The sequence below is a fragment of the Dasypus novemcinctus genome, chromosome 17, assembly GCF_030445035.2.
Source record: "Dasypus novemcinctus isolate mDasNov1 chromosome 17, mDasNov1.1.hap2, whole genome shotgun sequence".
Lineage (NCBI taxonomy): Eukaryota > Metazoa > Chordata > Mammalia > Cingulata > Dasypodidae > Dasypus > Dasypus novemcinctus.
Window position 1 is genome coordinate 43,260,179 of NC_080689.1, and position 25,171 is coordinate 43,285,349.

A 25,171-nucleotide genomic window follows, 5' to 3' on the forward strand; every position below is an offset into this window, starting at 1 on the left:
TACTGAATAACGATGATGACAGTGGGCATCCATGTCTTGTTCCTGATCTCAGTGTGAAAGCTTTCAGTCTTTCACTGTTGAATATTATCCTCATTGTGGATTTTTCATATATGTGCTTTACCATGTTGAGAAAGAGTCCTTTTATTCCTATCTTTTGGGGTGTTTTTTATCAAGAAAGGATGCTGTATTTTGTCAAATGCCCTCTCTGTGTCAATCAAGATGATCCTGTGATTTTTCTTCTTCCATTTATTAATGTGGCACATTACATTGATTGATTTTCTTGCATAACTGGGATAAAACCCACTTGATCATGGTATATAATTCTTTTTTAAAAAATTTTATTGAAGTATATCGTTCATACATAAACATACATAAACAATAAATGTATGGTAAATGTTGTGAACTTACAAAATAAACATGCCAAACATCACCCCATCAACAACACTTTGTATTGTTGTGAAACATTTGTTACAAATTATGAAAAAATATCATCAAAATCTTCCTACTAACTATAGTCCATATCTTACATTTGGTGTATTTTTCCCTCAACCCATCTTATTATTATTTTTAATGTATTTTTATTACAGAAGATGCAAACTTACAAAACAATCACGCACATGTGTTAATTCCCATACAACACCCTTCACTATCACTTCACACCTTGGTGGAACATTTGGTACAGATAGTGATAATATCATCAGACTATCACCAACGATGGTCCATAGCATATATTTGGCACATTTTGGCATTCATGCAAGACTATTACAGTATTTCTGTTAACCACAGTCTATAGGTCACAACAATTGTATTTTTCCCATGCTTTTTCACATTCCTACCACCCTGCAATGATATCATACATCCACTCTAGCTCACAGAAGGACACTCTTGCATCTGTACCATCAAAAAAAATTCTCATCCTCTCTGGGTTCACTCTGTTATTCAGTCCCTAGATTTTTCTCTAGCTTTCCTTCAATTGACATTTACATCCCTAGACTTCCCTTTTCAGCCACAATCCCATTATATACTCACTATAATGTGTTGCCATCAAATTTATCCATTTCTACACTTTTACAGTCAACAAAATTTCTACATACATTAAGCATCAGTAGTCCTTCTCATCCGTTCTCTTATCTTCTCATAACTTATGCTCTGGGTTTTAACTCCATGCATTTTTTTCTTTATATTTAGTTCATATTACTGAGATCATGCAATTTTGTTCTTCTATGTCTGGCTTACTTCACTTAGCATAATGTCTTCAAGATTCATTCATGTTATTATATGTGTCCCAATTTGATTTCTTCTTGCTGGAGCACAGTATTCCATTGTATGTATATACCACATTTTGCATTTTGTTTATCCATTCACTGGTTGATGGACACTTGGGTTGATTCTACCTTTTGGCAATTGTGAATAAGACTACTATGAACATTAGTGTGCAAATATCTGTTTGCATCACAGTTTTCAGTTCTTCTGGATATGTTCCTAGTAGAGGAATATCTGGATCATATGGCAGTTCTATATTTAGCTTCCTGAGGAACTGCAAAACTGTCTTCCATAGAGACCACACCATTTTATAATCCCACCAACAGTGAAGGAGTGTTCCTATTTCTCTACATCCTCTCCAGCACTTATTATTTTCTGTTTGTGTGTGTGTGTTTTTTCCTTGTGAGGTGATATCTCATTGTTGTTTTGATTTGCATTTCCCTAATAGCTGATGATATGGAACATTTTTTTCATGTGCTTTTTGGCCATTAGTATTTCCTCTTGGTAGAAATGTTTAAATCTTTTGCCAATTTTTAGAATTGGATTGCTTGCTCTTTTTTTGTTGAGTTGTATGATCTCTACATATAGCATGGAAATCAAACCTTTATTGGATATGTGGTTTCCAAATATTTTCTCCATTTGAGTGGACTACCTTTTTACCTTTTTGAAGAAGTCTTTTGTATCATAAAAGTGATTAAGTTTGAAGAGGTCCCAATTATTCACATTTTCTTTCATTACTCGTGCTTTCAGTGTAAAATTTAAGAATGCACCACCTATCACCAGGTCTTGAAGATGTTTTCCCACATTTTCTTCTAGGAGCTCCATGGTTCCTGCTTTTATATTTAGGTCCTTGATCCATTTTGAGTTAATTTCTGTTTAAGGTGTGAGATAGGGGTCCTCTTTCTTTCTTTTGGTTATGGATATTCTGTTCTCCCAGCACTGTTTGTTGAATAGACTGCTCTGCCCCAGCTGGCTAGGTTTGACAGGCTAACAAAAATTCACTTGAACATAGATGTGAGGGTCTGTTTCTGAACCATCAGTTCAGCTCCATTGGTCCATGTGTGTATCTTTATGCTAGAACTATGCTGTTTTTACCACTGTAGCTAGCTAATATGATTTTTAAAGTCTAGAAGTAAGACTCCTCCAATTTTGCTTTTCCTTTTTAAGATGTCCCTGTTTACTGAGGGCCTCTTACCCTTCCAAATAAATTTGATAATTCTGTTTTCCACTTGTTTAAAAAATTCTGGTGGAATTTGGGCAGTGCATTGAATCTGTACATCAATTTGGGTAGATTTGATATCTTAATGATATTTAGTCTTCCAATGCATGAGCATGGAATGTTCTTCCAATTATTTAGGTCTTTTAAAAATTTCTTTCAGCAATGCATTCTAGTTTTTTTTACTACAAGTGCTTTACATCCATGGTTAAATTTATTCTATTTATCCTATTGCAAATGGAATTTTTCCCCTGACTTCCTCCTCAGATGGCCCATTACAAGGGTATAGAAACATCACTGATTGTTGAATATTGATCTTGCATCCTGACCCTCTACTGTAATTGTTTATTAGCTCTAGCACCTTTGTTGTAGATTTTTTGGGACTTTCTAGGCATAGGATCATATCATCTGTGAATAGTAAATGTTTTACTTCTTCCTTTCTGATTTGGACGGCTTTTATTTCTTTTTCTTACCTGATTGCTCTAGTTTGAACCTCTAGCAGTATATTGAACAACAGTGGTGACAGTGGGCATCTTTGTCTTGTTCCTGATCTCAATGAGAAAGCTTTCAGTCTTTCACCATTGAGTACATTACCTGTGGGTTTTTCATATATGGCCTTTTTCATATTGAAAAGCTTTCCTTCAATTCCTATCTTTTGTAACATTTTTATCAAGAAAGGATGCTGTATTTTGTCAAATGCCTTTTCTGAATCAATAGATAGGATATGTGATTTTTCTTTCTTTGATTTATTAATGTGGTGTATTATGCTGATTGATTTTCTTGTGTTGAACCACCCTGTCATGCCTGGTATAAAACGTACTGATCATGATGAATAATTCTTTTAATGTGTTGTTAAATTTGATTAGCAAGTATTTTGTTGCAGTTTTTTGCATCCCATTTCTTAGGGAAATGGGTCTGTAATTTTCTGTTTTCATAAAACCTTTTTGGGCTTTGGTATTAGAGTAATATTGGCTTCATAGAATGAGTTTGGTAGCTTTCTATCTTCTTCAACTTTTTGGAAGGGCCTGAGTAAGATTGTTATTAAATCTTCTTTGAATGCGTGGTAGAACTCACTTGTAAAACCATCTGGTCCTGGGCTTTTCATTTTGGGGACTTGTTTGATGACTCCTTACTTGTAATTGTTTTCCTGAGGTCTTCTATTCCTTCTGTGGCCAGTGTAGGTTGTTCATATGTTCCTAGGAATATTTCCATTTTGTCTAGATTGTCTAGGTTTTTGGCATACAGTTGTTCATAGTATCCTATTTTGATCTCTTTTATCTCTGTGGTGCCAGTAGTACTGTCCCCATTTTCATTTTTTATTTCATTTATTTGCAACTTCTCGTTTTTTCTTTGTCAGCCTAGCTAAGGGTTTGTTGATTTTGTTAATCTACTTAAAGAACCAATTTTTGTGTTTTGTTAATTCTATTGTTTGTTGTTGTTGCTGTTGTTATTGTTCTCATTTATTTCCTCTCTGATTTTATTTCATTCCTTCTACTTGCTTTGGGATTAGTTTCCTGTTCTTTTTCTAGTTCCTCCAGCTGTGTAGGTAGATCATTGATTTTAGCTTTTTCTTCTTTTTAAAAGAAGCATTGAGGGCTATCAGCTTCCCTGTCAGTACTGCTTTCGCTGCATCCCATAGGTTCTGAAATGTTGTGTCATTGTTTTCATTCATCTTGAGGTATTTATTGATTTCTCTAAAAATTTCTTCTTTCACCCACTGATTATTATGACTGTGATGTTTAGTCTCCATATATTTGTGAATTTTCTCTTTCTCTGTCTGTTGTTGATTTCCAACTTTATTCCATTATGATAGAGAAAGTGCTTGGTATAATTTTGATCTTGTAGAATTTTGTCAAAATCTCCTTTGTGACCCAAAAATTGTGTATACTGGGAAAGATCCATGAGCACTTGAGAAGAATGGAGAAGAATGTATATCCTGCTGTTTCAGGGTGCAATCCTGGAGAAGGATGCATGAGCACTTGAGAAGAATGTATATCTTGCTATTTTGGGATGTAATGCTCTATAAGTGTCTATTAGGTTTAGCTTATATTATCACATTATTTAAGCCCTCTGTTTCCTTATTTATCCTCTGTCCAGATGTTCTATCCAATACTGAGAGTGGTATATTGGAATCTCCAGCTGTTATTGTAGAGACATCTATTTCTCCCTTCAGTTTTGCCAGTGTGTGCCTCATGTATCTTGCAGCACCCAGGTTAGGTGCATAAATATTTATTATAGTTATTTCTTCTTGATGAATTGCCCCTTTATTAATATGTAATGACATTTTTCATCTCTTATAACAGTTTTGCATTTAAAATCTATTTTGTCTGATACTAGTTTCACTAATTCAGATCTTTCTGTTGTCGTCATTACTGTTTGCAAGGAATATCTTTTTTCAACCTCTCATTTTAACATGATTGTGTCCTTCCATCTTAAAATGAGTCTCTTGTAGAAAGTATATAGATTGCTCATATTTTTTTATCCATTGTGTCAGTCTATGTCTTTTGATAGGGGAGTTCAATTTATTAACATTCAATGTTATTACTGTAAAGGCATTATTACTTTGCCTGCTTTATTCATTGGCTTTCCATTGTCATATCTTACTATTGTTTGTCTTTTTACCCTTTAAGTTACCCTTATGAATAATCTTCATTTTTACACTTTTTTTTCCAAGTCTCATGTCCTTTTCTTTTCCTTTCAGGCTCTAGCACTTCCTTTAATATCTCTTATAAATCTAGTCTTTTATTAATGTATTTTCTGTTTAAATTGTCTATGAAGACTTTAAATTCACTTTCCTTTTTGAAGGACAGTTTTGCTGGATGAAGAATTCTTGGCTGGCAGATTTTCTTTTTCAGTACCTTATATAAATTGTACCACTACCTTCTCACCTCCACGGTTTCTAATGAGAGATTGGCACTCAGTCTTATTGAGCTTCCCTTGTATGTGATGCATTGCTTTTTTCTTGCTGTTTTCAGAATCTTCTCTTTATCTCTGTTTTTTTTGTAAATCTGAATAATAAGTGTCTCAGAGTAGGTCTATTAGGATTTATACTATTTGGAGAACCTTGTCTTTCTTGGATATTGATATTATATCTTTCATAAGCATTAGGAATTTTCAATATTCTTTGTCCCTTTTCTATTCTCTTCTGTGAGACCTATAGCACATATGTTTGTGTGTCCCCTGTTGTTCAATTCCCTGTGACCCTAATCAGTTTTTCCATTCTTTTTCTGTCCTGTCTTTTCAAATTAAGATGTTCTGTCCTTTTTTTTTGAGGTACCAGGGACTGGGGATTGAACCTGGGACCTCCTATGTGGGAAGTTGGTGCTCAACCACTGAGCCACATCAGCTTCCCTGAGTTGGTTTTTTTCTTTTTTTTTCTTTTTTCTTTTTGCTATTTGCTTGTTTTTGGGTTTTTTTTCAGGAGGTACTGGGAACTGAACCCAGGACCTCCCATGTGGGAGGTGGGCACTCAACTGCTTGAACCATATGCACTCCCCTCTAATGTATTTTTTTAATATCCCCTCTGCCTTGCAGCTTCTTGCTTGCTGTCTGCTCTCTGTGTCCATTTGCTGTGCATTCTTCTGTGTCTGTATTCATTTATTTTTATTTATTCCCCCCCCCCCTTTGCAGCTTGCTTGCTGTCTGCTCTGTGTCCATTCATTGTGTGCTCTTCTTTGTTTTCGCTTGTCTCCCTTTTCGTTGCGTCAACTTGCTGAGTCGGCTCTCAGTGGTGCTTGCGGGCCAGCGGCACCCGGGCCAGTGGCTCTCGGTAGGGTGCGGGCTAGCCTGCCTTCACAAGGAGGCCCTGGGATGCAAACCCAGGGCCTCTCATATGGTAAATGGGAGCCCAGCTGATTGAGCCACAGTCACTTCCCTCCTCTAATGTAGTTTTAATCTCATCTATTGTGTCTTTCATTCTCCATAAGTTCTGTTACTTTTTTTATAGCCTTTCCAATTGTTCTTTATGCTCACCCAGTGTCTTTTTAAAATTCTTTATCTCTTTATCCATATTTTCTTTCAACTTCTTCAATTGATTTGGGAGAGTTGTGTGATTATCATTGATAATTGTCCTAAATCCTGTGTCATCAGGATTTTTCATTTGTTCCTTTGGCTGGTCCATCTCTTCCTTTTTCTTATTAGGGCTTCTAATTTTTTGCTGATATCTAGGCACCTGATTGTGCTGGTGTATTTACTCTGGCAGTCAATTTCTCTCTCGTCTGGTGGTTTTATATCATGGCTCTTCTTTGGTTTTGGGCTTAATTTATTCTAAGTCTTCAAAATTGCCCAATTTAAGTTATCAGAATAGGGCCAGGAATTTACTAATAGGGCACAGATCAGATCCAAGGGTTTTGGAACTTGAAAGACTCCAAAAAGTATCTTTTCTCCCTGCAGTTTCCTGACTTGCCAGAAGATGGCACTCTTCAGAGACTCTTTCCAGGAAGGTGTCTCTTTCAGTCTCTACTTGCTGTTGATTCTGATCTGGCCAGAGTCAAGATTCAAGCCAGCTCTGCTTGTCAACTCACTGAAGAGAAACCACTCTCTGCCCTTTTCCACAGCCTCCCTCCTACCAGGGAAGAAGACATCTGTTCCCCTCTCAGCTGGCCTCAGTGAGCCATGGATTTTACCCAGACTGTTCACCTTGAGGGTGTGGAATGGGTGCCATTTCTGGCTAATAACTCATGCTTTCCATTTTGCCTTTTTTATCTCCCTGTCCCTTACCCTACTGAATGATGCTCAGCACTCTCCTGGTTTGCAGATCCTCAAAGCAGCAATCTCAGATAGATTTTTGCCCTTTTCCATGTTTTGTTTTCCTTTTTTTTAAAGAGAGTTGAGTCTTATCTACCTAAATCCAATCCCATCTTCCCCACCAGCATTGCATTTTAACTGAGATTGGAAACATGTGAGATTTATTGCTCTTGAAATAGAAGTCAGCCTCTTTTGGTTAATGCCCCCCCAATCTACTTAGTAATCAGATTCACTGCATGGATTTAGAATCCCTTGCTGCTCAGGCTACTTGCCACTGTTCCTGACCCTCAACCCTCAGATTGCTGTCTGAATGTTGACAGCTTCCTTGTCCACCCATCTAATTTTTGTGTATTTATCTCTGATGTCCTTCAAATGCTTTCTCAACTGACACTTGCTTTTCGCAAATTTTGTCCTAGTACATTATTCTAACCAGTATAACTATTTCTAGACTGTTTCAACCTCCTGTTCTGTTTTGATTACCGTCTTCTAAATACCTCTAAGTATTTCTGAAAGTTCTTCCTACAATGCTTTTTCAAGTGTTCTGTGGCTTTTTAATCCAATGTTGCCTAAACTTTTAATGATGCCATATCTAAAGGAGAATGTTGTAGTCTAATATACCAGTCCCTTATCAGAGATCTGATTTACAAATATTTTCTGCCTTTTTGTGGGTGTCTATACTTTCTTGATAGTGTCTTTTGAAGTTTTAAATTTTGATGAAGTCCAATTTTCTCTTTTTTTTTTTTTAAGATTTATTTTTTATTTATTTCTGCCCCCCCCCCACCCCAGTTGTCTGCTCTCTGTCCACTCGCTGTGTGTTCTTCTGTGTCTGCTTGTATTCTTGTCAGCAGCACAGGGAACCTGTGTCTCTTTTTGTTGTGTTATCTTGCTACATTAGCTCTCCGTGTGTGTGGTGCCATTCCTGGGCAGGCTGCACTTTTTTCCGCACAGGGTAGCTATCCTTACGGGGTGCACTCCTTGATGTGGGGCTTCCCTATGTGGGGGACACCCCTGCATGGCATGGCACTCCTTGTGCGCATCAGCACTGCTCACCACATGGGTCAGGAGGCCCTGGGTTTGAACCCTGGACCTCCCATGTGGTAGGCAGAAGCTCTATCAATTGAGCCAAATCCGCTTCCCAGTCTCTGTTTCTTGTTGCTTGTATTTTGGGTGTCATATTTGAATAAAGCTAGTCAAAGATAATTTATTCTTATGTTTCCTTCTGAGTTTTATAGTTTTACCTCTTTTATTTAGGTTTCTGATCTATTTTGAGTTACTTTTTATAGATGCTGTGAGATAGAGATCCAAATTCATTCTTTTGTGTTAAATAGGTATTTTCTATTATACCATTTTAATTCCCTTGGGTTTTTATTTGTTTGTTTGTTTTACTATTTTTCTTGTTATTTTCTTAGTGACTCTTTTGAGATATACAATTAACATCTTAATTTATACCAGTCTAATTGAGATTAATATGAATTTAATTTCAGTAGTAAGACTTTGCTCCTATATAATTCCATTCCTTCCCCATTCCACTGTGTTATAATTGTCATATAAATTAGATCTCTATACATTTTATGCCCATAAACACAATTTTATGATTATTGTTTTTGCCTTTTAATTCACATTGGAGGGAAAAAAGTGTTAATAACCAAAAAAAATACAATACTGTGTTGAATATTTACCTATGTGGTTATCTTTAATCATGTGGATTTGAGTTACTATCCAGTGTCCAACATTTCAGCCTGAAGGACCCCTATTAACATTTCTTGTAGGATAGGTACACTAACAATCATTTCCCTCAATTTTTGTCTATCTGGGAAGGTCTTAATTTCTCCTTTTTTACCTCCTTGTCCCCTTTTTTTAGAGAAGTTGTGGGTTTATTGAACAATTATGCATAAAATATGGGATACCTCCATACCATCCCACCACCAACACCTTGCCTTGGTGTAGAATATATGTTATATTGATGCTAGCACATTTTAATAATTGTACTATTAATTGAAGTCCGTATTTAACTTAAGGTCCATTGTTTATGTAGTGTAGTTTCATGGCTATTTAAAACATTTTATTCTCTTACTATATATATATTCTAACCTTTCCTCCTTTAATCATGTTCAGATATATATTTCAGTGTTAATTATATCCACAATGTTGTGCTATCATCACCATCCTCTATTACAAAAATATTCCCATCATTCCAATTTTTTAAGCCTTAATTTCCCTTTCCATATCCCACCCTGTTCCCTAGTAACCATTTTTTAGATTCTGACTCTATGAATTTGCTTACTCTAATTCATTTTTGAATGACTTGTTCATTTTTGAAGGATAGTTTTTCCATACATTGAATTCTTATTTGACTTTTTTTTTCTTTTCATCACTTTTAATGTTCTCCCACTACCTTCTGGCCTTCATGGTTTCTGATGGTAAATCAGCTGTTAATCTTATTGATGATTTCCTATAATTGGTGGGTTGCTTTTCTTTTGCTGCTTTCAATTGCTCTCTTTGTCTCTGTCTTTAATGTGTCTAAGTGTGGATCTCCTTGAGTTTATCTATTTGGAGTTCATCAAGCTTCTTGGATATATAGATTAAAGTTTTTCATCAAATTTTTAAGCTTTTGGTCATTATTTCTTCTTCTTTAAAAAAAAAAAAAGATTTATTTTTTATTTATTCCTCTCACCCCCATTGTCTGCTCTCTATGTCCATTCACTTGTGTTCTGTGTCTGCTTGTCTTCTCTTTAGGCAGCACTGGGAAGTGATCCTGGGACTTCCCAAAGTGGGAGAGAGGCACTCAATCTCTTGCACCATCTCAGCTCCCTGGTCTACTATGTCTCTTCTTTGTGTCTCTTTTTGTTGCATCATCTTGTTGTGCCAGATCTTCACAGGGGCCAGCTCTCCACTTGGGCTAGCTCACCACATGGGCCAGCTTGCCTTCACCAGGAGACCTTGGGAATCAAACCCTGGACCTCCTATATAGTAGACAGGAGCCCAATTGCTTGAGCCACATCCACTTCCCTCAAATATTCTTTCTTCCCCTCTCTCTCCTCTTCTTCTGGGACTTCCATTAAGCATATGTTGTTACACTTGAAGGTATCACACAGGTTTCTGGGGCCCTGTTCATTTTTATTCATTCTTTTTTCTCTCTGTACCTCAGACTGGATAATTTCAATTGTCCTATATTCAAGTTCACTGATTGTTTCTTCTGGCTGTTCAAACCTACTGTGCAGCCCCTTTAGTGAATTTTTCATTTCTACTATTGTATTTGTTCCACTCCATAATTTTTATTTGGTTCTTTTTTATAATTTCTGTCTCTTTATTGATATTTTCTATTTGATGGGACATCATTCTTAGACTTTTCTTTAGTTCCTTAGAAATGGTTTCTTTAGTTCTTTGGCCCTGTTTTAAATGACTGACAAAGTATTTAGTAAATCCAACATTTGGGCTTCTGCAGGGGCAGTTTTTATTTACTGCCTTTTTTTCCTGTGTATGGGCTATACTTTTCTCTTTCTTTGCATGTTTTAGAATTATTTATTGAAAATACATATGTATTTTTTAAATATAACATGGCTACTCTGGAAATCAGATTCCTTCCCTTCTCCTTGTTTGTTCTTATTACTGTTTGATTTTATTGTGGTTGTTGTTGCCTTTTTAGGGACTTAACTAATTCTGTAAAGTCTAGATTCTTCATCATATGTGTTTGCTGAAATCTCTGATCATTTAATTTACTGGTTAGCTAATGATTAAACAGATTTCCTTAAATGCCTTGCACCAATAAGTTTTGGCCTTTGCCAAGTGCATCTTTGTGTTTGGGGTGTGTTTTCAATGCTCTGGCAGGTCATTAACACTGATTTAGCCCTCAATTTCTGCTTGCACAAAGCATCAAGGTCAGCCAGAGGTGAGAGATTACAACCTTCTCAGATCTTTCTTGGGTATTTACATAGCCCTGCACATGCATGTGGCATTATAGGTTCGCAGGAATATGTCAGAGCTTTTCAAGTCTTCTGGGCATTCATTCCTCAGCTTTTCCTTTTATATTTTTTTGGGTCAGTATTTTGTTTGCCCATAATGTAATTGCCATTTAGGTAGCTACAACTGTTCAGCAATTGCTGCTGACTGTTTTTGACAAACACCCCTGGAGAAAAGGCTGTTCACACGAAGTGAAGTCTGAGTCATGTCAAAGAAAAACAAGTCCTGTGAATGGGGTTTTCAAGGAACTGCCAAACAGGTTAAATAATGACAGTTATCTCAGAATGGCGTTTTGGGAAAACACCAATCCCAGTCTACCCCCTCAGTGACTACAAAGCTACTAGTTTTCACCATAATTACAGGGTGTTGGTTTTCAAGCCTTCTGTGAAGCTGGAGAGAAGGGGATGGGAACAAGGCAAATTACAGCATTACAAAGCTCTTTTCTTTCCTAGATTCAGTCGATTATTGAAAGATTTTGGTTAATTTCCAGAATTCTGGAAAATTTATTTTTGACAATTTTACCACTTTTCTCTTTGCTTTTATGGAGAAGCACCTTTTCAGAGATCTTTGCTCTGCCTTTCCTACTGACATGCTGTTCCTTTTTCTTTGATATGGCAGATACCTCCTCCCAATCTGCCATTTCTCTCTTAGTTTAAGTCTATGATATCCTTTATGGACCAGAAACCCTAAATTTTGTTGTAATCAAGTTTTGACCTTATGGTTTGTGCTTTGGGGTTTTATTTAAAAAGGGGTTTCCTACCCTTGGGTCACAGAAACATTCTACATTTTCTTCTCCTGATTTATAATTTTATTTTCCATAATTATATCTTTAATTTTAAAGTTCACTTTTATATATAGTTTTAAATTGGAAACATGTTTCATTTTTCTCTGTTGAGTGAGTCAGTTTTCTGAATACCATATACTAAACCCTCGATACTTTCCTCATTGATTTATGTGGCCTCCTCAATTTTATGTTAAACTCCCATATATAAATGGATGATGTCTCTGAGCTTTCTGTTATATTCTTAGGTTAATTTTCCATTCAAGAATCAGTACTAAAATGTTTTTATCATGCATTTTAATTGTATTAATATCTGGTATGGAAAGTTCCCATGTTTTGTTTTTCTTTTTTAGGGTTGCGTTCTCTATTTATGAACATGTATTTTTTTTCAAGATTTTTTTTAACGAATCAGTTTGATTGATACATATTAATCAAGCTTACAGTTCATCCAAAGTGTACAATCAGTTGTATATGCATTACTGCAATCATTGTAAGAGCATTTTCATTATATCAATAATAATAATAAGCAAAAAATAAGAAAATTCCTCACCTCTCAATCTCTCTATTCTTCCCCCACTATATATATAGCTGCTGCTTCTGGCTATTCTACCGAAAGTGTATAATAATTGGCTTTTGGTATAATTACAATGTTGTACATTTATCATCTCAAAAATTTTAGAACAATTTCATTACTCCAAAAAAAAAAAAAAGACTGTATACCACTTAGTATTCCTTCCTCAGACTACATAACCACTAATCTTATTTCATCTTTATTAATTGATTTATATTTCATTTTATATAAATGGAATCATACAATATGTAGTACTCTGTGTCTGGTCTCCTTTACTTAGTATAATGTAGGTTTGTTTGTTTGTTTGTCTGATGTTAAACTTTGTAGTATTAACTTACATTTGTTCAGCCTAAAAGAAAAATGGCCTTCCATATGCAATTCTACCCATATTCATATTTCACATAATACATTTAGTTCATAATAGGGCTGCATACAGTATTTGTTCTTTTGTGTCCAGCTTGCTTCACTCAACATAATGTCCTCTAGGTTCATCCACATTGTCATATGTTTCACAACTTCATTTCTTCTTATTACTGCATAATATTCCATCGTGTGTATACACCACAGTTTGTTTATCCGTTCATCAACACCTGAGTTGTTTCCAACTTTTGGCAGTCGTGAATAATGCTGCTATGAACACTGGTGTGCAGATATCTTTTTGTGTCACTGCCCTCAGTTCTTCTGGATATATACCTAGCAGTGGTATTGCTGGGTTGCATGGCAAGTCTATATTCAACTTCCTTAGGAACTGCCAAAAAGTTCTCCACAGTGGCTGTGCCATTCTACATTCCCACCAATAGTGAATAAGTGTTCTTATCTCTCCATATCCTCTCCAACATTAATAGTTTTCTGACTTTTTAATACTGGCCAGTCTAATAGGTGTGAAATAATATCTCATTGTAGTTTTGATTTGCATTCCCTAATTACTAGTGAGGTTGAACATTTTTTCATGTGTTTTTTTGCCATTTGTATTTCTTCTTTGGACAGTTATCTTTTTTTTTTTAGTAAGGAACTTTTATTTTTAAAGATTTATTTATTTATTTCTTGCCCCTTCCCCCTCACCCCGGTTGTCTGTTCTCTGTGTCTATTTGCTGCGTCGTCTTTGTCTGCTTCTGTTGTTGTCAGTGGCAAAGGAATCTGTTTCCCTTTATTGCGTCATCTTGTTGTGTCAGTTCTCCGTGTGTGCGGCACCATTCGTGGGCAGGCTGCACTTTCTTTCGCGCTGGGCAGCTCTCCTTACGGGGCGCACTCCTTGAGCGTGGGGCTCCCTTATGCGGGGGACACCCCTGTGTGGCAGGGCACTCCTTGCATGCATCAGCACTTCACATGGCTAGCTCCACAAGGATCAAGGAGGTCTGGGGTTTGAACTGCGGACCTCCCATGTGGTAGGCAGACACCCCAACCACTGGGCCAAGTCTGCCGCCTGGACAGTTATCTTTCCATGTCTTTTGCCCATTTTAAAATTGGATATTTTTTCTTTTTATTGTTGAGTTGTGTGATCTCTTTATATATCATGGATATTAAATGCTTATCAAATAAGTGATTGCCAAATATCTTCTCCCATTGAATGAGTTGCCTTGTCACCCTTTTGACAAAGTCCTTTGAGGTGCAAAAGTGTTTAATTTTGAGGAGGTCCCATTTATCTATTTTTCCTTTTGTTGCTCGTTCTTTGGGTGCAAGGGTTAAGGAACTACTGCCTACTACAAGATCTTGAAGATGTTTTCCTACATTTTCTTCTAGGAATTTTATAGTTGTTTTTATATTTAAGTCCTTGATCCATTTTGAGTTAATTTTTGTATAAGGAGTGAGATAGGGGTCTACTATTTCTTCTAAAGTCAGTGTAGGTGGTTCATGTGTTTCTAGGAATTTGTCCATCTTGTCTACATTTTCTAGTGTTTTGACATTCCATTGTTCATAGTACCATAAGAGGATCATCATATTCTCTTATGATCTCATTTTTACGAGATTAGTGGTAATGTCCCCCCTCTTATTTCTGATTTTGTGTCTTCTCTCTTTTTTTTCTTTGTCAGTCTAGCTTAGGGTTTGTCAATTTTGTTGATCTTGTCAAAGAACCAACTTTTGGTTTTGTTGATTCTGTTTTTTGTTGTTGTTCTTGATTTCATTTATTTCTGCTCTGATCTTTACTGTTTTTTTCCTTCAGCTTGGTTTGGGATTAGTTTGTTGTTCTTTTTCTAGTTCTTCCAGGTGTGCAGTTAGATCATCAATTATAGGTCTTTCTTCTTTTTTAATGTAAACATTGAGGGCTATAAATTTCCCTCTCCGTACTGCCTTTGCAGTGTCCCATAGGTTTTGATATGTTGTGTTCTCATTTTCATTTGTCTCAAATATTTACAGAATTCTCTTGCAATTTCTTCTTTGACCCACTGATTGTTTAAGAGTATGTTGTTTAATCTCCATATATTTATGAATTTTCCTTTTTTTGTATGGATATGTATTTTTAAACTTTGAAATCTATCATATTCCTCAAAAACTCCAGCTAGAATTTTTATTAGGTTTGCATTGACATTATAGATTTAGGAAAACTGCCAACTTTATAATAGCATGCTATCTCAGAACTATCTGAGAGTATGGAATGTCTACTTATTGAGATCTACTTATTTTACTTTACTAGAGTTTTAAATTTCTCTTTATAGAGGTCTTATGGATTCTTTTTTATTTCTATAAGCTTAATACTGTATAGTTTTATTCCTGCTGGGAATGGTATCTCATTTTTTATTACATTTTCTAGCTGATCATTTCTATTTTACAGAAATGTGTTTAGTTTTTATACACTTATCTTGCTATCCTTGTTTACCTTTGTATACTCTTATCCTGATAATTTATTGATTCTAGTGGTGTTTCCATGCAAACAATTATATTACCTACAAAGAATGACATTTTCCTCTCTTCATTTCCAATAATTATATCTGTTTTTTCTTTTTCAAAATATTCTGGGAAAACAGACTTTGGCCCAGTGGTTAGGGCATCCGTCTACCACATGGGAGGTCTGCGGTTCAAGCCCCGGGCCTCCTTGACCCGTGTGGAGCTGGCCCATGCACAGTGCTGATGCGCGCAAGGAGTGCCGTGCTACACAGGGGTGTCCCCCGTGTAGGGGAGCCTCACGCGCAAGGAGTGCACCCATAAGGAGAGCTGCCCAGCGCAAAGGAGGGAGCAGCCTGCCGAGGAATGGCGCCGCCCACACTTCCCGTGCCGCTGACGACAACAGAAGCGGACAAAGAAACAAGACGCAGCAAAAAGACACAGAAAACAGACAACCGGGGGAGGGAAGGGGAATTAAATAAATAAATAAATAAATCTTCAAAATATTCTGATTTGTTATGGGTTTGGGTTTTTCTTTTTCCTGTTTTTGGTCCTTGTACTCTTAGGAAAACAAAATTTTTATTTTCTTTTATATATCTTCAGCACCTTCCTTTATTTCTATTCTTACTGAGTTCTCAGAAGTTTTTCAAAGTGTGTCTGTTTTATGGTAAATCTCATGAGGCCTATTTTTTTTTCAAGATTTATTATTTTTTATTTATCCCCACTTGCTTGCTGTCTGCTCTCTGTGTCCTTTTGCTGCACGTTCTTCTGTGTCTGTCTCCCTTTTTTGTGCCATCTTGCTGCTCCAACTTTCCGTGGGAGCAGGCCAGCTTGCCTTCACAAGGAAGTCCTGGGATGCAAACCCAGGGCCTCCCGTATGGTAGGCAGGAGCCCAATTGGTTGAGCCACATCTGCTTCCCTCTCCTGAGGCCTTTTTTTTTTGCCTCCCAATAGTTTTCTTTTATTTTGGTTTCATTGTTAAATGAATTTGGTCAGATAAAAAATTCTAGGTTCAAAGTTCTTTGCCCTTTAATATTTAAAAAATATTAGTGTTATCATTTTGCATTCAGTATTGCCATTGAGGAATCTGATATCAAACTACTTCTTATTCCTTTATAGGTGATCGACCTTTTCTCTTTGAAATCTTTTAGAATTTTTTCTTTGTCTCAGATGACATTACATATTTCTATAAAGTGTCTTCTTAAGTGTAGGTTTCTCCTTATCTGCCTTGAAGAGTTGGGAATAGGATGTGGCAAGAGAGATATCTGGGATGAAAAATTTAAGAAGCCACTCACTCTCAGGCATATGCAAGGGCCTCCTCAAATGTTGTAGTCTATGTACCTCACTTTGCCTCACCCTAGTCCTAACCTTGCTATCCCTGTTTCCTATTCTGAGAGTCCTTTCAATCTGAGGTCTTTTATCTTTCTTTAATTCTTGGATATTTATCACCATTATTTCTTCAAATATTTGCTCCCCCTCTATTTCTTTTTCTGGTTCTCCTGAATTTTGGTGGTGGTACTCCTATCTCTACCTTTCATATCTCTTAGCTTTTCTTTTATATTTTTATTTCTTATCCTTTTTTGCTGCCTCCTGGGAGAATTTCTCTATCTGATAGTCTACTTTATGAATCTTGTTATTCATCTATTTTTTAAAGTTTCAACTATTATACTTTTTATTCCTTGTATTTTCTTTTTCCTATCATTTTCATAATATTTTCATGTCATTCATCCTTCGTAATAATATCATCTCTTCTGTATCCTCTAGGGATTTCTGTGCTATTCTGATGTTATTATCCTGGGGCAAGCAATGATCTTCTCAAGGAAACATGGAGGAAAATCAAGGGGAGATTTTAAAAGCTATCTCCCAACCTGTCTTCCCTTGACTGTCTCCAAACCTTCCTGTGCTCCATCAAAAGCTGCCACCAACCCTTCATACCAGTTCACTAAAGCCTTTGGTCTCTCCAGGGACTTTTTAGTCTTGTTTTCTTTCTTTTTTTTTTTTTTTTAATGGTTCATCAGATTCATGCCTCCCTTTATCTACAATGGTTTCCCACAGTCAATTTGTCAGGATACAAAAGAGCTGGCCCCTTGCCTAACTTTGAAGATTCTCCATAGTTTAACCCAAGCATCCTAGAGGATTAATAAACATTATCTTTAATCCTCATAATTCTGAAAGAAAATTATTATTATCTTTATTTTAGCGAGGAGAAGGATATTGAATCTCAGTAAAGAAGTGATTTGTTGAAAGTCACAGGAATGTGGTAGAGTTGGAATTTGCAAGCATGTCTCTTACCCCAAAGCCTGTGCTTTGGATACACCATTAATGCCACCTGATTTGTGCTTAAATATGGAGCTGCTTCATTTTATCCGATGTTATCAGACTAGGTTTTTGAAAACACTAATGTTCTGTGAGCTGGACCATGGCATTTCACCCCCCAAAATGGTAGTCTTTCCCAATTGGCAGGAAAAAAAAAATTGCTAGTAGATAGAACTTTCTCAATTTAATTGTTTTTGCCCACAAATTTTAATTAAGTATTTGGCACCTGCTGTTATCCTTGTGTTAGCAAGTCCTAAAAGAAGGCAATTATTAAGTAGAAAATGAATTTTGAGTAGCTGATTCAATTAGAAATCAATAAAATATTATGAATTAGCATTTTCCCCTGCTAACTGGGAAAAGACTGTCATTTTATATCTTGTGGTATACAAATATTTGAATAATCACTGTTCCTGATAGTAAAATTAGTTTATATCAATGTCTGAATATTGAACTGGATTCATGAATGCTTAATAAAAATTTACTAAAATAGTTCCTCTTCTTACATATTTGCCCTAATTTTAAAGATACACTTTTCAAAATTTAAATTGTATTTTTTAATGGTTAATACATGCATATGGTACAAAATTTTAAAAGTACAAAAAGATATAAAGTAGAAAAGTGAACCCACCTTTATCTACCTCTGTTCCCCAGTCATCTGATTCTCTACCCCTCCAGCAACCATTATCAGTTTGTTGTGTCATCTTCTATAGATATGCTAGACATACATAGACTCTTACGTACATTGTTTTTATCTAAGGGAGAATTTTTTTATTCTTCTCTTGTCAAAATATTATCCCACCAAACTTCTTGAATTGTTAGCAACAGCACCAGGAATTGCTCTGTTTCCTTATATAGCCTTGTGTGCTGAAAGTAAAAATAAAGTGAGTTGTCAAAATTATTTAAAATGTTGAACATACCCAGAGTAAAGAGAAGAACATGCTGGATCCCTATGTACACATCACCTAGATTGAGAGAATATTTTTAAATGTTGTTAAAAGCATTTGTACTCTTGCAAATTTTCAGAACCTCTCCCTTTGGATGAAATGAAAAGACTTTTGAGTTCAACTACAACTACAGCAGCTTTGAAGTCCTGTAGTTCATTATATTAGTGCTCACTGGTAGCAACTTACACATAAAATTTCTCATTCCCCTTTCTAGTACTAGAAAATAAGTTGTCCAATAACAAATTCTGTGTATACTTTTCCTAAAACTTTGGTATCTGTGTAAGAAACATCTAAAAATAGATTTTAAAAGCCATTATTGCATTAATATTAATTTTTAAAATTATTAGTAATTCCGCATGTGGGGCTAATTTGATCATTTTTATTTGGGTCTTTTTCATGGAGAAAGAATGGTACATCCATTATATTTATTCTTTAGATGTGTGTAAGCAACCTTACATATTAAAGGATTTTTGATAAAGCGTGACTATTATGAATACTAATTATATTTCCACTTACAAATCTAATTTTTGCCCTGACGTCTCAAAAATCTTTTTTTTCTTAGTTCCACTTGCCTCTCCTGATGCATCAGCAGAACCTCAAAGCAATTACATAGAACGCATCTCTTTTATACATCAATATGATGCCAGGAAAACTCCCAGTGAGCCCATCCAAGGAAAGGTGAGACAGTATTTGGAATTAATTATTTAGTGCTTTAAGGATGGATAGAATATGGTAAAACTTGAAGTCTCGTCAAGTCATAATCATCTTTCTAAAAGTCTGATTTGAAAAAAAACACTAAAAACATGGTCATTAGTAGAATCTCAGTTGCGTGCCATAGTACAAACTGAAGAATAATGTCATAAAATTAAATTACAGTCTTTGGAATTTGGTTTACTTATTGAAATTATTAACTTACAGTAATATCAAAGCAGCTTGATAAATTTTTTGATATATTTAATGTGCGTGTGTGGAGGGGATCATATAAGGTTTATAAAGCTGAATAGAAATGTAATAGTTGCTGAAGGTGTTCCAACTACAGATGTTTTCATATTTCACTATAACTAAGTCTTTTTGTTGGACCAAACAGACATTTGAGATGCAATCATAAATCCTTAGGTCTATAAACCTTAGTTTTTATTGTACACATAGCAACCTCCAGAGCAAGAAATGAAATTTGATATGAATAGTCTGACATAATCCAAATGACAGAAAAGTTGAGAAGGGAAACTAATAAAATGCTTTTTCTTTGACTTTCTGCTCTTTCCTTCCTGTTTATTTGCTGTTACACCCTATTTCATAATTTGTTTAAAAGGTTCACCAGTAAGTTATCCTGCTGTCTTTAGTTTTGGACGAAGGTGGCAGCCAATGAAGATGCAGAGAAACAAGTGCCTGCATCGCCAGCACTTGAGCTAGCACGTGAACTCAGTTCACAGCTGCATCTTCTAACAGCTTGTGTTCCCTTGGTTAACATAAATTTTGTTTTCCTTTCTAGCGACATGGAGCTTTTGTGCAGACAGAGATAAAACCAGGGAGTAGGCCAATAGTTCCTAAGGGAACAGAGGTATTATTGAATGCTCCAGGGTCATGCTCATCAGAACAGTCCAAAAAAACAGAGAAAGGAAACTCAGCGGAAAGCAGAATGATCTCACCCGGTCTCTGCCGACAAAATTCCCAAGAGCCACTAGAGACTAAAACTCACTTATCAGAAACAGACGTCAGGGAGGCAGCCAAGGCATGCCCCAGCAGTCCTGGGAGAGAAGAGAAAATTTCAGGCGTCTTTCAAACAGCTACAGTAGACATTCTTCTCTCCAGGCCCAAGTCTCTAAGTCCACCAATAAAAAACCAGGATAAACCTGGATAAATTACCTTCTTCAAATAAAAACGTAATTCCTGGAACCAGGGCTTAATTTTGGCTCCATCACGTGTGAGCTGTGTGACCTTGGGTAAGTTACTTAACCTCTTAGACCTGAGTTTCCTCATCTGTGAAATTAGGATAATAGTGATTTCATAAAATTATTGAACATGAAATGATGCATATAGGGCACTCAGCATAATACCTGCCACATCATAACTACTCAATAAATGATCTGTATAAGCTCATCATCACTATTACTACAATTAAAATTTCAATTTATGGATAATAGTCTCCTATAAACTTAAATTTACCACCTGTTCTAAAACTTTTTACTTCTTTATATACAATTAAGAGTTTGAAAAACTAAAAACATTTCTCCCAGGACAAAAAGTATATATTTTTTTATCCTCAAATCAAATACATATGGGTACCCAAAATATCAGAATATTTCATGAGTTGTTTTCTATTTTACTTAGGTCACTTCTAGCACTAAATCAACTTTTGCTGTTTAGATGAGTTTGGTATGGATTAATTTTATCAGCTATTCTATTTGTGCATTTAGTGTGCCACAGTGTATCTAGTATAAACTATGTTATGTTGCACACAAGTATAAGGAGGGAGAGTATTCCTCTGCTGCAAAAGAGTATTTCCATGGGAATATATCAGTAGTTCACTGTTACCTGCAGTATTGATAAGACTATAGCTATATCTCCATTCCTTTATCTTCCACTGAAGAAATTTTAACATAATACAAAAGAATAAGAAAGCCTTTATTATGTATTTGTATATTGGAGACTTCCATTTCTTACAATGTGGTAAATTAAGGCTAATAGTCATTCCTTTTATTACAAGTACCTGGAAATACATAACAACAAACAGATAGGCAAGCTCACAAGGTAGAGAAATTCTCATGTCCCAAAATAAAGAACATACTTATTCATGTATCAGTATATATCTTGGAGATCTTTCCTTGCCAATATATGTAGACTGTCTCATTATTTTAATAGCTATATTTTCTTCCATAGTAGGTCTTATAATTTTGAGCAGTACATATAGAAGCTTCCATGTGTGTGTGGGAATAGAAAGGGGTTGTTAACAGATATGGAAAGAGGTCTTAAAGGACCTCTTAAAGGACTAGAGATGGAACCTTTTGGCCTTGAGAATAGAGAACTAGAATTGAAATCCTACAGACAGCTAAAACCTATGTGTCGCTGGCCTCAGTGCAGAGTAGACTAGAAGCACTCCACCCATCTAACGAAGCAGATATCAGGAAAGTTCGTCTCAGCATAAAGGTCTAGTAGTGAATAAACTCTTTGTGAGAAAGTAAAACCCCGAGCTTGTGCCATAGTCCAGTTTGGAGTGTGAATTTTTATGTAGAACTTCTGACATAATGCCAAAATAATGTTAAAATTAATCCTCCTGGCAATACTGCTGAGTTGCCTGACAGAAACAACTGCAAACCCCTCTAGAGAGATATTTCCACAATATACAAAAAATAATAATAATCCTTGCTGAAGATAAGGTCATAAGCAAAAATTACAAATCATACAAGTGAGAAAACCATCTTAAGCAAGAGTCCATAATACAAGAAAGAGAATGATTAAAACCCCAAGAACTGCGTATATATTAGAACTCAGTAGATGCTTTGAGTTTGAAGATTCTTGTCTTTCTTCTTTGGAAAATTTTTATTATGCTGATTTTTCTGGTATTCCCATTCCCTCTGTAGAATTTTTATATTGTTTATGAATTCCAAAAATAGATATTGGATTATGTTTGTAAACTGGTCTGTTCCTCTGGACATCTTAGATTATATTAGATTCAGAGGTTTCACTTTTACTTGATTAAATAATGATTAAGGCTTTGATTGGGCCATGTCAGTAGCCTGTTAAGTCCCTGCCCCCTTCACTGAAGAGAAGGAAGTTTAGACTGTTGAACTGGAGCCCTGGAAGTAAACATGCAGAAGAACACAGAAGAATAGAGGCATCTCCATAGATAGGGCAGAGGCCCCAGGAAGAGATAAGCCTCTCACCTGATAGGTCACAGCTGGCCTTGTGGAGAGAACAAAGCATCTGAGCCCCGAGAGAAATGAGCCCTGGGAGAGAGACAAGACTTGTCCCAGCCTACAGCTGATTTTGGAAGAAACTGGGACTACAGAAACTTGGGAGGAGGAGAAAGACTGAACCCTCACAGACATCGCCCACCATCTTGCATCAATATGTGGCAACAGACTTTGGTGAGGGAAGTAACATAGGCTTTATGGCCTGATAACTGTAAGCTTCTACCCTAAATAACTACCATTTATAAAAGCCAACAGATTTCTGGTATTTTGCATCAGCTCCCCTTTGGCTGACTAATACAGAATTTGGTACTGGAGAGTAGGGTTGTGTTTTTGCAATTACCAAAATGTTGGAACAGTTTTACAAATGGGTAAGGGGAATTTTTTGGAGGAATTCTGAAATGCTTGGTAGAAAAGACCTACAGTGCTTTGAAGAGACTGTTAATAGGGATATGGATGCCAAAGAGACTTTTTATGATGCCTTAGAAGTAAATGATGAAACTATTATTGGAAACTGGAGGGAAGGTGATCTGTGTTTTAAAGTTGCAGAGAAGTTAGCAAAATTGACTCCTAATATTTTATGGAAGGCAGAATTTGAAAATGGCAAGTCTGGGCAATTAGCTGAAGAACTTTCCCAAGTAAACTCAGAGAATGCAGCTTGGCTTCTCCTTGCAGCTTATAGTAAAATGCTAGATGAAAGAGATAAGCTGAGAACTGAATTGTTGGGCAGAAATAAACCAGAGGAAATCAAGCCCCCAGACAAGAGTGCCCCATTTGAGGACTTAACTAAACTTGGAACTTGTAAGTCAGGATTGAAGGTACAGTTATCTAGGAAATCGTTGTGGAAAGTTTTATTGTCGGATGGCTTGGACCCCTGCTTCCTTCATGCTAAACCAACAAGCTTTTTGAGAGATCTGTATGAATAAAACCACCGTCATCTTAGACTAAAAAAGACACCAGTGGGATACATGGAGGGGCAAACAGCTTTAAGAGAAAAACCATGGAAACTGAGATCTGGAATTAAGTCATCTCCTTGGGCCAAGAGAGGAACCCCAGCCATGTGTACAGAGAGGGTGAGTTTGCCCTGGCAGTTGAAGAGGGTGGATGTTCCCACCCAAGGTCCAGGGAGTGTTTTACTGCCCCAGGGTACAGACAGGGTGGAGCGCATTCCCAGGGGATTAGGGAGGTTGAGGTTGACACCCATATGTCTGAGAGGGGTGGGCCTGTCCCCCATGGATTAGGGAAGGCTGGGTTGCCAACTCATTGCTCTGAGAGGGTTGGACCTGTATGCCAAAGGTTAGGGAGGATGTTATCTTCACTGTACTATGGGAGGTTAAGACTCTAACCCAAAGATTGAGTAAAGTGTGGCAGTCACCCCAGTGCTCTTGGTGGGTCTGGAGCTTGGTCACCACCCAGATGCTTGATGAGGATGGAACCAAGAAAATGGCCATTGGGCAAGCATGTGGAAAGGATGGGTCCCCATGTGGATTCTTGAAAATGATTCTCAGACTTTGAAATTGAATGGAGGATGCCCTGCAGATTTACTGAACTGTAGTGGACCCATGACTCATGTTTCCCTCCCAGTTTCTCCTTATGGTAATTAAAATGTTATACTTTGTCCATTTGTGTATTGGAAGCAGATAAATGGTTTTGTAAGTTTCAGAAGTCTACAGCAAACAGGACTTTGCCCCAAGACAAACTGTATTTTCATAAACTGAGTGTGATAAGATTTTATACTTAGCATTGCTGCTGAAATAAGGTTTTTGAACATAGTAATGTCTTTTTGGAATTCAGAGGGTGGTGTGTAGCAGTTTATGAATTCCAAAAATAGATATTGGATAATGTTTGTAAACTGGTTTGTTACTCTAGGCATATTAGATTATATTGGATACAGAGGTTTCACTTTTACTTGATTAAATAATGATTAAGGCTTTGATTGGGCCATGTCAGTAGGACATTGAGTTCCTGCCCACCAAGGGGGCAGGGACTCACAGAGAAACCACACCGCAAAGAAGGGAGATTAGAGTTTTGAGCTGGAGCTCCAGAAGCAAACATGCAGGAGAAGAATACAGAAGAGTAGAGGCAGCTCCATAACACAGCAGAGGCCCTGGGAGGAGAGATAAACCATTCACCTGATAGTTCACAGCTGGCCTTGTGGAGAGAGCAGAGCATTTGAGCCCTGGGAGAGAGACAAGACTTGTCCCAGCCTACAGATGATATTGGAAGAAGCTGGAACTACAGAACCTTGGAAGGAGGAGGAAGACTGAACCTTCACAGACATTGCCTGCCATCTTACATCAACACATGACAACAGACTTTGGTGAGGGAAGTAAATTAGTCTTTATGCCTTGTAACTGTAAGCTTCTACCCCCAAATAAATATCCTTTATAAAAGCCAACAGATTTCTGGTATTTTGCATCAGCACCACTTTGGCTGACTAATACATCCTCCATACACTCTCTTCTCTCCTTCTATAATAGCTATTAGCTGAATGTTGGAACTGTTGAACCTATTTTCAATGTCTCTTTACTTTTCTATTATAATCTTTCTTAAGTACTGCAAGAATCCTTTGACTGTAACTTTCTGATAACTAATCTGCCTTTTAGCCATGCCCATTGTATGACTGTCAGTCCATCTATTAAC

The 25,171-nt window shown here is 36.6% G+C and overlaps 1 protein-coding gene across 1 annotated transcript in view; it reads left to right on the forward strand.

Moving 5' to 3' along the window:
* Nucleotides 1-24,926, forward strand: part of CIMIP6 (ciliary microtubule inner protein 6) — a 54,613-nt gene extending 29,687 nt beyond the window's left edge. The window contains exons 4-5 of the mRNA XM_004454239.3: nt 19,180-19,295; nt 20,110-24,926. Coding sequence (XP_004454296.1) covers nt 19,180-19,295; nt 20,110-20,478 — 485 coding nt within the window. The 3' untranslated portion in view covers nt 20,479-24,926. The remainder of the gene's footprint in view (nt 1-19,179; nt 19,296-20,109) is intronic.
* The last annotated feature ends 245 nt before the right edge of the window (nt 24,927-25,171 follow it).